The sequence below is a fragment of the Moschus berezovskii genome, chromosome 22 (genome assembly GCF_049115385.1).
Source record: "Moschus berezovskii isolate FMDL1 chromosome 22, NW_MosBer_1.0, whole genome shotgun sequence".
NCBI lineage: Eukaryota > Metazoa > Chordata > Mammalia > Artiodactyla > Moschidae > Moschus > Moschus berezovskii.
In genome coordinates, this window is record NC_142481.1 from 50,133,746 (window position 1) to 50,149,716 (window position 15,971).

The 15,971-nt window shown below is 61.8% G+C and overlaps 1 protein-coding gene across 5 annotated transcripts in view; it reads right to left on the bottom strand.

Moving 5' to 3' along the window:
* The window catches only part of ZFPM1 (zinc finger protein, FOG family member 1), a 61,667-nt gene extending 46,012 nt beyond the window's left edge, over positions 1-15,655 (bottom strand). For 4 of the 5 annotated variants that reach the window (XM_088830587.1, XM_088830586.1, XM_088830589.1 and 1 more), the window contains exon 1: positions 15,329-15,516. In XM_088830587.1, coding sequence (XP_088686713.1) covers positions 15,329-15,368 — 40 coding nt within the window. In that variant the 5' untranslated portion in view covers positions 15,369-15,516. Of the gene's footprint in view, positions 1-15,328 lie in introns of all 5 variants that reach the window. The other variant, XM_055412972.2, reaches the window with a different exon arrangement.
* Positions 15,656-15,971: the final 316 nt, after the last annotated feature.

A 15,971-nucleotide genomic window follows, 5' to 3' on the forward strand; every position in this document is an offset into this window, starting at 1 on the left:
CGAGATTGTTTCACTCTGGAGAACCGATTACGAACGCTCCTGAGGGAGGGGTGCAGACCACGTGGCCTGGGGGTGGGGGTGGGCTGGGGTTTTCCAGAACACACTGACGCATGTGGCAGAGACCCCATGGATGACTGGTGGAGAGGAGGAGGGTGTGAGGCCACTTGCGGGGCGGGAGTGGCGGTCAAGACCATGGCACGTGGCAGGGCGACCGAGGCTGTGGCACAGCCGTGAGTGGGCAGGGGGGCCAGGGGAGGAGAGGATGGGAGGAGTGCCTGAGGAGGAGGAGGACGGGGCCATGGAGAGATTCTCTCCAGATGGGCCGATAAGGCTGACAGATGGGAGCGGGGCCGCGGCTAATGGAGCCGTCGCCGCGCAGCCTGTGTCAGATGGATAGAGGCAGACTACTTCCCGGCCGGGGCTCCGTGTGACAGGCCCTGCCATCTGATGGGGGGCTGGAGACCTGAGGGCACAGGCTGGGCGCCAAGCCCTCCTCAACTCTCACCCCAAGGGGCCCATGGCCAGGTCTGCCCCCGGGCACGACTGCCTCGGTCCCACACTGCAGAGGGCCCTTTCACCACGGGGACTCCCGTGCCCACTTGGGTTCTGGGTTCCATTCATGCCACGGCGCAGCGGCCCTGGAAGGTGGGGGGCAGGTGTCTCTTCCTCCAGGCAGGCCCTCCGGATGTTCAGAGAGCCAGGACCAGGATGCGCATTGGGCCTGTGAGACTCTAGTGTCCAGACTTGAGGCCAGTACCGTGGGTGTCTCTCCAGCACCTGGGGATGGCGTGCAGAGAGGGAGGAAGGAGCACAGTCCTTTGAGGGGGGCCTGTTTTCCTGCTTGATGTGCCTGGTCAGAAGCAGCCAGTCCCCTCTGCCCCCACTGCACAGGCGGGGAAACTGAGGCCCGAAGTGGTGGGGCTCTGTGGCCCACGGGGAGTCGGTGGCTGTGCAGGGCCTGAGCCCCGACCTCCTGGCCAGTGCACCCCAGATTCCTGTGGGGCCTGGAGCCACAGCATCCAGGAAGCTGGGGGCAGGGACACCGGAAGGCCACTCACCACCCTGAGCCTGGCTCCTTAGGTGTAAACTGGAAGTTAACCATCTGCCTCAAGTTCACAGATGAAAGAAGGAGGCTGCGGAGACTAGGGGACTGCGGGGGTGGGGGGAGGCAGTGGTCAGGGTTCAGTGGGACAGAGCCTCATTGGGAAGATGGAGAATTTCTGGAAATGGACAGTGGTGATGACTTGTGGACGACTTACTGCCACTGAGTTACTTGAAGTGGATAAATGGTGTCTCATGTTACGTGAATTTACCAAGCGCACACATACACACGCACACACACACACGTGGGTCTGCCACCTACCACTACAAGCGATGGTGGGGGCTCCCTGAGTGCCCGTTCCCTGCCTTAGGGATTCAGACACACACCCCTCCACAGCCTGCCCCACCATGCCGCCCCAGGTCACTTGCTATCTTGGGAGACAGGCCAGGGCTTGGCAGGGTCTGGTCCTGTGTCCACGGGTAGGGGCCAGGGATGCTGGGGAGGGCATCGAGTCCATGAGGGCGGTTGGGTGCACTGACCAGTCCTGGGCAAATCTCTGTGGCCGGTCATGGCCCAGCCCTGCTGGTCTCTCCTAGAGGGGCCAGGCTTCCCTGGCCTGGCTCCACCCACTGCAGCCAGCAGCCTCTCCCCTCTCTCAGCTGTCTCTCTCCCTGTAGGGCTTTGCCTCTGCTATTCCTTCTGCCAGGAACGCTCTTTCCCCCACACACCGTCCACCTCTGCTTGTCTCTTGTCCATCCCTGTCTGTTCCTGGGCGTCCTGAAGCAGTGAGCCTCAGCCCTGCCCACGACCCATGTGTCCACGTCCCAGGTGGCCATGACCCACAACAGCTCCCTCTTCCAGCTCTCTTTGTTCCCTGGGTTTACTCTGCTCCCCTGGGACAGGGGAGCTCAGTCGAGGGAGCATGTATGGAGTGCCTGCTGTATGCCCTACACTGTCAGGAGGAGACAGAGCAGCTCTGCTGCAGTCACCCGGCGGCACTCCAGTTCTGGTCCGAAGGCCCCCTCCCCATTTCCTTCTTCTTGATCTCAGCCCAAACTCCTTCCCTCCTCACCTCTCTGCTATTTTCCACTTAAGCATTTCTGAAAAACACCCACGCCTGTGGCTGCTTTTCAGGTCATGGAGCCCTGTGGGTGCCGTGGGACTCGGGGGGCCTCGGCTGGACTCTGGGCCCCATCTTGCCAAGGAGACATCCCAGGGGACGAGACATCCCAGGGGATGCAAATTGCCCACAACACGGTGAGAATTCCCCAAAGTTTCTTGACTGCTTCCTAGATACACGGTCCATTGTCGTGTAAATTTCTAGGATGGGAGCTGTGGGGAACCCCAGTTTCCAGAATATACTCAGCCACAGACAGGAAAGGAGCCCCTACAACAGAGAGGGCACTGTGTGAGCTCTCGCTGTGTGGACAGGACAAGCCACAGGGAGTGCACAGACACCCTGGAGGCAGCCAGGCCAGGTCCTCCTGGCTTAGGGACCACTTGGCAGTTTTGACCAAAGGGTTGGTCTGTGATGTGTCAGGATGATGCCAAGGCCCCCGCCTCCAGCCTGGGGCTACACGGAGCCGGCAGAGTGAGAGTCCAGATGAGGATCCCAGCGTGCAGTACAGAGGGAGAGGGGGCAGCTCGCACCATGTCTGGAGGTGCCCCACACACATGCAGTGGGAAGGGGAGCTGGCCGGCCTTGAGCTGTCCCGCCCTGCTCTTGAACTCCGTGTTCCCATCTGGGAGTCAGGGCTGGCTGCCCTGATCCCAGGAACACCCAAGTCCTAGGCCCCCAACTAAGGGTGTGTGGGTCTGGGCTCTGTGGGTCAGCAGGTCGTCACCCAAAGGCCCGCCTGTCCCCCCGGCCCACGTCCAGACTAATGTGAGGCCTGGACTGGGGTTTCCAGCACTGGGGAAAGGTCCTGCCCAGGACAGTATTCCCCATATTAAGGGCCCCCCTGGAGGAGGCCCCGCCCACTCTGAGGAGGCCGCTCCTCCCACAGTGCTCAGCCAATCCCCGGCGCTCATTACTGCTCATTTGCATGAAGCGTTTCCATTGGCTGAGGACACACAGGTTAGGATCTTGGTTACCTGACTGTAGGGACAGGCCAGGTACTGGGGAACCTGGCAGGTTGGAGTTGGGGCTACCTCTGGGGGAGACTGTCTCTGCCGGGCCATTCTGAGGGCTAAGGGCTGGGGCTCTGATGGGGGTGGGGTAGCAGGCTCTAGGCGGGGTGGGTGGATGCTGGGCTCAGGGTGACCTGCCTTAGCCTCAAGTCTGGGTCCCAAAGGGCCACCTGCTGCATAAGAACTCTGGTTATGGTGCAGGCTCTTCCTTAAATCCTCCCCCTCCTACCCATTACGATGACTCAGAGCAGGAGAGATACCGACCCAAGGTCACACAGCCAGGACGCAGCAGCACAGCTGGGACCTCACTTCCAGTCTGGCTCCCACCGCAAGGCTGAGTCCTTCCCTTCAGGGAGACCCTCTAGGGCCAATTCTTATTTTTAGCTGCCTCGTCTTGTCTCAGGGAGGGCTATATTTTGGCTTCCTTGCAAAGTGGTGACGACATTGATGATGGTTTTCGAGGACCCAGTCCCCTGGCTTTCACCTTAGATCTAGTGGCACCATGTTTGTGGCTCTGAGTTGCAGGGTGGTGGGCTGGCGGGTGTGTGCGTGTGTGTGAGCGCGTGTGCACAGGCTTTGTTCCTGGCATTTTGGTGGGTGAGATAAGAGGAAACAACAGAACCGCTGGGAGCGGCAGGCAGATAGATAACGCGATAGGGCGGCTCTACCACCAGGCCTATCTGCTCGTATCGAAGTTCCCTTTTCTTTCTTTCTGCTTGGGGGGCAGGGAGGAACACACCCCCACCCCACCCCCACGCTGGGGCCTGAGCTGGGGGCCTCCCTCTCAGGCGCGTTCCCTCTGTATCTTTAACACACCCAGCGCCCAGGCCCGGAGCCTCCGGCTGGAAGGGGTGCAGGTCCCCAGGGTCAGTGTCAGCACTGAGGTGGGTGACAAATGCAGGGGAGCACCCGCTCTCAAGAGAGGACCCAGTTTTGCTCTCACCAGCCACGCCAAAAGGGCCCTGAGCAGGCTGACTCCCATTCTAGGATGAGACAGGGAGCCCAGAGAGATGACACGGCTGGGCTGTGCTGGGGCTGGGATCTGAACCCGGGCCCCAGATCTGAAGAGTGGATACAGAGTTCCTTCCTTGAGAAGTCCTGCCAGCCCCTGGAGGGTACGGCTGGGGGGGCACAGGGGTCCTCAGGGAGATGACCAGAGAAGCCGCCGACTCCCAGCCCAGTGCTTACAGGGCAGGCCTTAGTGTCTTCAGCCTCGTTTTTGTAGACGTAGAAACAGAGGCTCAGGACAGGGAAATGCCTATGAACACAGTGATGGGCAGGACCCCCTCCCCACCCCCACGCTCTCTCTGGCCCTGGTGAAAGCAGAGGGTCCGAGGGGAGGACTGCTGGGCCCACGGGACAGATGTTCTAGAACCCCCGGGCTGCTGTTGAGGGCACCCCAGAAGGATGCTGGCGGGATGGAGGAGGAGGTACCACCAGCAGGGAGGCTTCAGGGACCCTGGCCCCTGCAGGCGCCCCAGGGAACCCCATGTCTGGCTGCATGGGACCCAGGATGCTCCCCCTACCTCTCTCCCTCGAAGGCCGAGGAGGCTATAGTGCAATCCTGCCTGTCGCACGGGTGAGGAAGCAGTGAGTCACCTGCCCATGCCCCCCCCAACCGGGGGCAAGGTTCAAACTCAGACAACCCCCCACTCTGGGCCCCCTCCCCCACATATGCATCCATTTTACTGGAAACAGCTGACTTCCTTTAGAATACTGAAATGAAATAAAACCCAATGACAGGAAGAAACCAACTTTGTCACCAAAGGAGCCTATTTTCTGAGGACAGATGAAATGACCCCCACATGTAAGCAGGAGCAGTCACTCCGTCGCTCCCCACCCACTCCTGGAAAGCATTGTGCGTCCTCACCCTCTCTGTGCCTGGGCATTTTCCCCCAGTTAGAGGGCCGTCCCCTTTGGGCAGGTGGAAGCCAATGGCTGCCAACACGCCGAGAACCTCCAGGATGGAGACCTAGACCTTGACCAGGCCTTTACCTCAGGTCTCCATGGTTCCCTCCTCTGCTGTGTGATCTTGGCTGGGTTATGGAACCTCTCTGAGCCTCCAGTCTGCCAAGAAAAAAATGAGGTCGCTGGTGTCCCTGCCAGGATGTCGGGAGGATGTTATAGGAGAACTCGGGTCACGTCCAAGCCTGGCGTGCAGCAAGCACTCAGTGAACGGAGCTGTCAGCTAACACGGGTTCCACTTGGATGGGAAGTGGGGAGCCCCTGACCCACCGAGAAATGTCACTGACTGTCCCGTCAGGCCTCCTGCCTCTAGGATCTCATTTCTCAAGAGTTGCTTAAAAAATAAATGCAAAGAGCAGGGAAGATGGCCAGCTGCCCTGCGCCTGCCAGGAGCCCCAGGCAGCCCCTCTGCTGGCTTTCTGCGTGGAGAGGGCGGGGTGCCTGGCCTCCTCTCCCCACCCTGGCCCCTCCCCCACAGCTGCCGCACCTGTCCCTCAGCTGGAGGATTAGCCCCATGGCGGCCCTAATCGCGCTCATCGCACCATCAGCGCTGGATCTTGGATCAGCTGAAGGAGGCGGCTTTATCCAGACAGACGCGGAGATGGCACCTCAGCCCTACCTGGGCGCCAGCTGTCACACGCGGCGGCCGGCGGGCCTCTGAAGGCAGGGCAGGGAGACAGCTGCCCTGCTGGTTCCCTCAACATTTACGGGGCACCTACTGTATAACCAGACACGGTCCATTCCAGGGGTCGGGGAGAGAGAGCAGAGACCCAGACAGGCAAATCTCCCACATTCTCACCCCACACCTGGCCCACTGGACAGAGGAGGACACTGAGGCCCAGAGATGCGTCCCAGGAGTTGGTGCCAGGTGGCCGGTCCAGACGTCCAGCTCTGGTGAGGAGCTGGTGAGGGCTCTGTCCCCACGAGGGGGCCCCTTGGCCCTCATTCCTCTCAACACCACTCCTGCTACCCTGGCCCCGGGACACTGTCTTCACACAGAGGCCTGGGAGGTGCAGGCTGGACATGCCAAGGTTCATGGCCCACGGGGGGGCCAGGAGCGGCCAGGAGAGATGGCTCCCACCCTGCCTACCCTCCTCCCTACCTTCTTTTTCAAAAACATAATTTATCTGTGTATTATCAAGAAATCCAGACACTTTAATCAGTGAGCTATGAAGTCAGAATTTCCATTCTTATCTGCAGGAGGAGTGGAAATGGAGGAGATAGCGCGGAGGGATCGCTGGTGGGGAATGTTAATGGGTGGAGAGGCTGGGCTATTGGCCACGGAGACGCCATATCTCCCCCATTATCAAGGCCGTATCTCCCCAACCATCTCGGCGCGGTAATGGGGCCAGTTCAACTTTCCTGTTATCACAGGAGCTGAAACCTGCGCCCGCCAGAGGCCTGGACCAGGAGACAGTTCGGGCAGACCAGGCCCGGGCTGGCAAAGCTGGGATGGAGAGGAGAACCTGGCTGGGGCCCCCGGGGACCCCTAAGCATCAAGGCACCCGCAGTGAGTGGAGGGGATTCCTCTGCTCTCTGGGAAAACGTCCGGTTTTGGTGGAGTGGAACACAGACATCCTGTGCAGGAGGGGAAACTGAGGCAGCAGGCCACCTCAGGGTCCCAGTGGGGCTGGGTGGCCTCGGCCCTCCCAAGCCACGCCAGGCCTATGACATGAAAAGGGTGGGTGTCTGGAGGCATGCCCGGGGGGGATGGGGTGCGAGCAGCCTGCCCTCCTGCCTGCGGCCCTCAGGGTCTCCACCCCACCCCCAAAGCCTTCTCCAGGTCCCCAGTCCCAGGAGCAGGAAGCATCAGCAATAAAACAGCCCTGGTGGGCTCTGCCCCTGCCAGTCCTGACCTGAGGTTTGGGGTTTGCTCAGCATGGCCCTAAAATGTTGAGGGCTTGCCACTTGCCTGCAGGATCCGACGTGGGACAGCCTGGGGGATGGGACATCAGGGCTCATAAACAGAACACCTCTGCCCATTCAGAAGCAGGGGTCCCCACAGCCACTCACTCCTACAGCTGAAGTGTGGAGCAAGGGGCTCACCCAGGGGCCCCATGTGACAGGGAACTGCCCCAGGCGGGCTCAGTCATCAGATGCCAGTGCAGCCCTGGCTCTGGTCTCCCTCCTGCAGCTGGGAGGTGGGCTCCAGCCTCTCTGGCCCAGGAAGGGAAGGGATTGGCCCAAGGTCACAGAGCCAGCAAGGAGACCACAGCTGGATGCTCTCTGGAATTGCAGGAAGGCCTCGGTTTCCTGGACTTGAACACAGTGGCACCATGCCCAGCAGGGACAACTCTGGACTGGGACACCACAACCGTCACCATCCTCTGCTCCCTCCAGGGTAGGAGTATGACCTTTCAGCTCTCTAAGCCTTAGCTTCCCCTCCAAGCACTGAGCTAACTGCTGAGCCCAGGTTGTGAGCTCACAGCTGTAGGAGTTGGGCACCCGCAGGGGCTTAGTAAGTGCACAGCTAACGCCTGCTGTCATGACCAACGCCCACACTGTCTCTGGTCTCAGGATGAGCTTTGGGACCCCAGAGAGTTGAGGAGGCTGCGACTTTCTCTCTCATTGCACGGGCCAAGTGCCTGATGCCAGGGCTGCCTGAAGAACAGAGGCAGGGTGAGAAAGCAGCAGTGCGCTGGATGAGACTGTGGGAGCCTGCGAGGGCCTGTTCCAGTGGCGGGACCTCGGGAAGCTCTTCCCCACTGCCCACCGCAGGATGGAGCCGAGACCCCCGACCAGGGGCCTCTCCCCCTCCCGCTCCTGGGGACTCCCAGGACTCACTCCTGCTGCATATCGCAGGGTAGAGAAAAGGCAGACTACACAGCAGGCTGTGGCAGGTGCATGTGGCAGGTCAGGACAGCCGGATGGCTTTAAGTGAGACGCCAAGAGGCACTGGCAGGAAGCAGGGCAAGGGAGGCAGGGGGATGTCACCCCCCTCTTCATTCTAACTTTGCCAAATGACACAGACGACGCAGGGGCTCTGGCCCAGGCTGGACTTTTGCTGTCAGGTCTTGCCAGCCTCACTGCCCTGTGAGCTCAGTATCACGGTTCTACTGAAACCTTGCAGGGGAACTGAGACTCGGGATGGGGGCTGGGCATGCACCCAGACCAGCGTCTCCACAACATCCCCACGCTGCAGAGGTGGAGACTGAGGCTCAGGAAGGCAGCATGATGTCTGCGGACCTGCAGAGCCTAAGAGCCCCGCCCCTGGGGTACTCCTGCTGCCACCCGCATGCAGAGCCCCCACTGTGGCCGGCCCCTCCTGCCCAGGGTGCAACACGCACCCCAGTTCTGGGGGTGCCCAGGAGCTGGGGTGGGGTTATACAGACTGCCCCTCCGATCCCCTTTCCACATCATTCATGTCCTGTGTGACCCTGGTGCAACCACCCACCCTCTCTGATCCTCCATTTTCTGGTGCAAAATGGTTTGAGAACCTCAGCTGAGTCTGGCTGGCTGGGTATCTGTCCCTGGACCAGCCTGGGGACCTGGGCCAGGGCTGAGCTCCAACTGTGTGGGGCTCATGGAAGCTCACATCACACCCATCACCTCTTTCATGGCAGCAGAAACTGTGGCTCCCCAGCCAGCAGGCCCAGGAGAGGCAGAACAGAGGGGGCAGAACGGAGGGACAGAAGGGGAGGGGAGGGGCCTGCCTATCTGCCCGGCTCTGGCCCAAGGTCAGCCACCACATTCCTGCCCCAGCGGGCGCTGCCTTCTCCCAAACAGGAGACCACAGGAGGGGGGAGGCGGGGCTGGGCCAGGAGGACACAGGACCACTCAGGAGGAGAGGGCGGGTGGCTGGCGGCTGCATGGGCACTGTCCAGAGAAACCTGGGCCCACCTCTGGGGTCCACAGACCCCAGCTCCTGGGTCACAAGGTCTTGAGCATGTCACTGCCACCCAGGGCCTCAGTTTTCTTGCCTGTAAAATGGGTCAATCCATAAGGCTGATGATTGTTATCAGCAGGTAAGATGCCTTGGCTGGAAAGGGACTGAGGGGGCTTGAACCAGCCCTGTCCTGCAGTCAGGGCACGTGACCCATGGCTCACCCTCAACGCAAAAGTGATACATGAAGGAAAAGAAGGCAGGAGGCAGGACTCTGTGTGACATGTCCAGCCCTGGGGAATTCTGGCAAGATATCAGCAGCGCAGCCACCAGCTCCCAAGGCTGCCACGTCCACCCGGGACATGACCTCGGACAGCACCTTACATTTTGCATCTGGGATCTCACGGAGCCCACATAGAGTCCCCAGGAGAGGGTGCTCTTATGAAGCTCCCACTTCAAAAGCAGAAACTGAGGCAGGAGACAGGCCCCTGCCCACAGGGTCACAGCAAGGCCAGGACTCAGGCCATGTGGCAGTCCATGCAGAGTCAAGGGCTGGCCAGTGGCCTGGATCTCAGAACGCCCATGCCCTACTGGGTGGGGTGGGGTAGAGACGGAACCCCTGGGACCCGGAGCAAAACGGTCCTGTCCTCAGCCCGCATGGTGGCCCCATGGACGGCTGGAGTGGGTGGCAGCAATATGCCACCCAGCAACAACAGCCCCCCTCTGATGTGGGAGCCAGGTGTGCCCCAGATGCATTGCTCATTGCCTCTGTGTCCCAACCTCGCGAGAGCACGTTCACACTCCTTCCACAGATAAGAAAACACAAGATGGTTCCTGAGGCCCCTGGGCCGGTGGTTGTTATGCTGGAGCTGAAGGCAGACCCACAGGGCTGGAATGGAAAGTTGGGGAGCGGGGCAGGACTCAAGACCCAGACTCTTGCCATCTTCATCGGGGTGCTGGGCTGGGATATTCCCTTTGAGCCAGGGGGCAAACTGAGGCAAAGGGGGGACACCACACTGATGCTTAACAGGCACCTTCGGCAAGACCCTGTTCATTCCAGGCCTCCAGCCCCTCATCTGTGAAGCAGGTACAGGGACGCAGGAGGCCCTAGGGTCCTCTCATTTGGCTACCTGACCCCACAGCCCTTCAACTCTGGGCTGGCTTGGTCCAAACCCATCCAGAGCTCAAGCAGGGAGGGGAAGAGGGGGCGGGAGAGGGGGAGGGGGTTGGGGAGAGAGGAACGTTGTTGCCAGCTGCCTAATGCAGCCCTTCTTCTCTGATGGAGAAACCTCAGCTCAGAGAAGGCAAGTGATGCCAGGCTTGTACAGCCTGGGCACTTGCTTGGCAAGCTGTCATTGAAATGACTGAAGGGAAAGACTAGCCACGAAGAGGAGTGATGGGAGTGGGGGAGCCCACTTCCTGGACAGGGTCCTTGTATGTGTTTTACTCTCTGGAGACAGTTTGGGAAGAGATTTGTCCCTCATAAACTGGAAACCACAGATCTGACTTGACCAATGGACCACAAAGATATCGCGGAGAAGGGGGATGGGGATGCTGGCAGCTGTCTGAAGTGATGTGTATTTCATGTCGATGCCCATGGACCACCAGTGTCATCATCCCTATTGAACAGACCGGGAAACTGAGGCCGAAAGGGGGTAAAAAGAGAAGCCAGAGAGAAACCCTCCAGGTCTCGGCTTAAGCCCAGGCCCCAGTGAGGGACCAGCCCTGATGGGGGCTGGCCCTCCCCTCCTCACAGGACCACACACACTGCAGCTGAGAGCAGCTGAGTCCTTACACGTGGGGCCGCCTGCCTCCCGTTGCCACAGTCGAGGACATGGAGGCCCACTTGGCAGGTGTTGGCCCTCACTTCTGCAACCCTCCTGGGGCCAGGTCACTCCTGCCAGAGTAGGGAACAGTGGGCAAGGTCCAGAGAGCGAATATGTGATGGTGGCCTCAGTCTCCCTCTCTGTGAAATGGGGACAGGGCTGTTGCAGGAAGGGGGAACAGGGCCAGGATGACCAGTAGGGTGGTGGCTGGTGGGCAGGAGCCAGCCAGGCGCCCAAGCGTTGCCCGGCCAGCCTTCGTGCGGGGCCAGGCCTGGGTCTATTTGGGGGGGGGGGTGGCGATACCCATCAGCGAGGCAACAACTGCCTCCAGGAGGAGGCCTGTCGATGGCAGATAGGCTGCTGGGAGTATTATTCACGAGCCCGTCAAGCCCCAGGAACGTCTGGTTGGCATAGAAACAGGAGATAAGGGGTACAATTAATGGCATCGTGTTCCCTCCTCCTTTCTTCCCCAACTGACCCATTTAAATCCCTGGCGGTGCTGGTGCCATGCTGGGCTCCCAGTGACCTCTGGGGAGGGGCTGGTCAGGTGGGCAGGATGAGACCAGGGCTCAGGCCCTGGGCAGGGCTGGCTAAAGCCTCCTGGGAGCCCACTCCTGTCAATGTGAACATCTCAGGAAGGAGCCGGAGACTTGGCAAGGGCGGGGCTGGGGAAAGACTGCTGGGCACCTCTACTCCCGGGGGCCCATTGCATAGCTGTGGAGACTGAGGCTGGGAACCCCAAAGGCAGACAGGAGTGAGGAACTTAGCAGTGTGCTGCTCAGAGCAGGGCCACACTGCCAGCCTTCTAACTCCAGCTGTCCTTTGCTTGGGTGAGAACTTCTCTGCACTTCGGTTTCCCGACAAGGTAAACAGTAAGAATGGGACCTGCCCTAAGAACCCTGTGGCCCGGCGCAGAGCGCGTAGCAGCTACCACTGGTGTCACTGTTACTGCCTAATGAGCAAAACAGCTGTCTTCCCTCAGACCCAGGGATGCGGGAAAACCAAGAACCGCTTGGAGCCAGTGTGAAGGCCTAACCTTAGGGCCTATGAGCCCAGCCCAGGCCGCAGCCCACCAGCTGGGGGTCCAGTCAGGGTAGCCAAAGCCCCCTCTCTCCCTGCTTCTCGGCCATCATGGTGCGGTGGTGGGCGTTGCAAGGTGGCCCCCAGAACCAGGCGACTCCCTCGGCCTCCCACACCTGGAGGAGATGTTCATGGCTCTGTGAAGATGATCCCTCTTAAGTTCCTAAAAACTCAGATAGAGACCACCTCAGCCCCTTCCGGCCCCACCCAGGCTCTCCCTAGAACTGGCTCAGCCAGGAGATGCTGCCAGCCCCCAGGTGGGCGTTGGGTTGCTAGGGGGAACGGGTAGGTAGCTTAAAGCTCGGAGTGAATGAGTCATCCTGTGGCCACCAATAATTTGCTTAATCAAACTCTGAGGATGTGTGAAAAACACCCCCACCTGTGATGGAGCGGCTGCTGGGGCATGGACCGGCTTCCGGGCATGGACCAGCAGGGCTTCTTCCAGGAGCCCCTTGCCTGACTGCCCTCAGTTTCCACTTGCCATCTGGGGCTTTCCATGTCCCCACTGTTTAGAGTTGGAAACTGAAGCTAGCCCATTGTCCCTGAAGGCACCCCCATGCTGGGCTCTTTCCTGACCCCTGCTGGAGGTACCCCCTTGCAGGCAGAGCCCCATCTGCCCCTCCCCCATTTTCCACACTGCTGTCCCTCTGCCTCTGGTTAGCTTACCCTACCTCTGGCTCCCAGGGCAGTGACTGTGACCAGTGCTTGCATACAGCAAGTGCTCAATCAAGACCTGCTGAATGAATCGAGGCAGATCCGAGTAGACCTTCCCTTCTGATTTTCAGGACCCGCTCAAAAAAAAGCTAGTATACTGGGCTCCCCCCAACCTCAACCCGGCAGTAGAAGCCACTTTGATTCTTTTAAAACAAAACAAAACAAAAAACAACTGCAAGCAAGTTATACCGAGCACTTGCTAGGAAGACCCCCAACCCCAAAGTGACTCTAGGGGAAAAACATCCTCTCTCCTTCCGCCTCTGACTGTATCTCACACCATCTAATAGGAATCAGGGTTGGGTGTCCCCCACCTTCTGGCCGCTGCAAAGTCAGTTTTCTTTCATTTTGACGGACTGTACCACCCGCAGGGGGAGGATCAACTTCTTGGCAATGAAGTGTGTTTGGGATGAAAACTCACCCAAAAGGACCCAGGCACGCATGCCCCTCCACCCCTCCCCGGCCTTCGGAGGACCCTACTCGCCCCAGCCGCACCGCCCCCGCGCTGTTGTTGCCTCCAACCCTGCCGGGCCTGGTGGCCGTAGATAAGGCCTCTTATCGCTGTTGGAGATCGCCATCCGGCCGACCGGCCCGGCACTTATCTGAGCTCCCATCGACCCGGGCGGGAGGAAACATCGGCGGGCCGGGGGCGCCGGGGGTCCCTAGCTGCGCTCCGCCCCGTGTTCCCCGCCAGCGCGGCCCGGCCTATCGTCACAGCCATCTGGCCGGCCAAGGCCGCGCTCCCGCCTCGCCCTCCCCCGCTCCCACGTTTGAAGTTAATAAATGGGAGCGCCTATCGCCTCCGCCATCGGTTGTGCGCCTTATCAGCGCGGCACATCTATCTGCGCGCGGAACAAAAGGCGTACAGAGGCGCGGGCAGCTGCGCCCCGGCTTTGGTGGGGGCACGGGGGCGGCGCCCCAAGCGCTCGCCACCCCCCGCCCCGACTCGCGGCCTGGTCGCAGGTGAGGCCAGTGGAGCGGGCACACAGCTGCGAGGGCCCGTACGCACAGCCCCGGGCAGAGGGCGGGCGTGCGGGCGCCGCCGCTTGGTGACAATCAGCGCTCGCATCTTAACGCGCCTAGATCTGCCCGGGGGTGGAGGCGCCCCGGGCCGCAGGCTGAAGGGACGGTTCCCCAGCTCCACCTCCCAGGGTCGGCTCCCTCCCTAGCCTGGTTCCCGGGCTCACCGAGAGTGGACAGCAAGGCTCGCCCTCCCTCCCGCTTTGGTCCCTGTCCACAACGCGCTCCGCTCAGTCCACCCAGCCGAGCCCGGGCACTCGCCCCGCTCTGGGCCTTATCGACGCTGGCATCGGCTCCCAACCTGCAATCTCCCTGCCCGCGTTATCTGCATTTCTCATCACGCTGAAACACAGACACACGCACACACGAGAACAGACCCAACAGAGGCGCACAGGGGAGGAGGGGAAAAAGAAACCAGAGAACCAGCGCAGATCGGGACCTGTGGGTGGTTTTAATACTTTAGTTGACTTGATAGAAAGCGACTTTCGGAAAACAGTCCCTGCTTACACGCTGAGGAGTCAGGTTACGGGAACCCGGATTCACGCTTGCCTTCCCCCTCTAAGGGATCTGGGGACTAGACACTCCCCCAGGAGCACTCACAAGGGGTCCTGAAGGCAGAGCTCATGTGGACAGAAGAAGCAGTGCTCAGGAGCATGGGGCTGGCCACCTCTTTGCCTCCTGGGTAGCCCCAACGACTTGTCTGGCCCAGGAGATGTACCCCAGGTAGAAAGCCTTGAGCCCTGGCCCTGGCTGCAGAGGCGTGAAGTTATTATTGGCGTGGGGTGCGGATTTGTCCTTCCTGTGCACTGCCCTCTTTCAGCCGAGTGGCCCCAAGAGTTTAGGGCTCTTTTATCGCTGGGGTAAGGGGTTGGGGGCTGGGCATCAGCAGTGACTGCCTGGCCCCCCTGAGGAATGGCCTTTGGTCCAGATGGGTGAGAAACTTGGACGCCTGGCCCAGGACTGAGTCCCAGGAGACCCCTCCCTGACTAGGAGCAGCCCCTCGGATAGAAGGTGTGTGACCGCAAGCCTAGGAGCGCAGGAGCCCCTGTGGTCCTGGCTGGGACACAGGGAGAAGGCCTCCAGGAGGCTGTCCCCTGCAGGGAAAGCGAGTTGGAGACCCAGGAGACAGGGCTGGAGCCCAGCTCATGGTCTGTGGTAGCAGCACCCCCGCCCCCACCCCAGCCAGGAGGTGGCCAGAAGGCATGGTGGTGGGCACCCGCGGGTCTCTGTCACTTGGCCTGCACTTCCACGCGCCCTGGGTGCCCCTTCTCCCTCTCAGGTCTCTCTTTCTCCCTCTAGATACAAAGCCTGGGAGAGTCAACCGCGCGAGATAAGATCACAATTTCAGCCCGTCCCGACAGAGCGATCTTATCAGGATGGGACTTGCAGAATGGAATATTTTAAACTTTATCTGAGCCCAGATCGGGGCCGCCTTATCGCTGTACCATCTCTGGGATGCGGGGGAGGGGCAGGCCGCGAGGTGGCCGCGCCCCCAGCCACCCCGTTCCGGCCCTCTGGGCGGACACCCCCTCCAGGCCGGACCCCCGGTGCTGAAGCCCAGACGCGGGGGCCCGGCCCGCCGGCAGAGATTAGATTACGGCGCGCTTGGCACACAGCGCGGGGGGCGCGGCGCGGGGTGAAGGTCGCGGGCGCCGCGGGTAGAGCGGGGCGGGCCGGGAGACCGGGATGGGGGCGGCGGGGGTCGGGGCGGGCGGGCAAAGTTTGACTCACGCTTGATCTGCCGGGGGTTGCTCTGTTTCCTCCTGGACATGTCTCCGGCGGCCGCCTCTAGCCCCTGGTGGGCGGCGGCGGGCGGCGGGGGCGCGGTGGGGCCGCGGGGCGGCTCATGCCCCCGGCCCCTCGGCTCCACGGCCGCCCTGGCCCGCGCCCCCAGCCCGCCGCGTCCGGCCCGGCGCCGCTGAGGAGGCCGGAGTCTCGGCCCTGCTGTGCGGCCGCGCAGACCGCCGGGGGCGGCGGGCGGCGGGCTGCTGCCGGCTTCTCCGCTCCCGCGCAGACGCCGCCGCCGCCGCCGCCGCCGCCGCCGCCGCCGCCGCCGCCGCCGCCGCCGCCGCCGCCGCCGCCGCCGCCGCCGCCGCCGCTCCGCTCTTCTCAATGGAACCTGCGGGTAGCGCGCGGCGGACCTGGCGGCCTCTGCCTGGGCGCTCGGGGCGTGCGGGCGGGGCGTGCGCGTCACGGCGCCGCGCCTCCGGGTCCGCCCCGCCTCTTGCCCCGCCCCCACCGGGTTCGGCCCCCCTAGCCCCGCCCCGCCCCGCCCGCCTCTGGCTCCGGCCCCGCCTCCGGCCCCGCCCCCAGAGCCGCGCCCCGCCCCCGCCCGCGTAGCCCGCGCCCGCCCCCGGGCGGTCTTGCTTCCTCG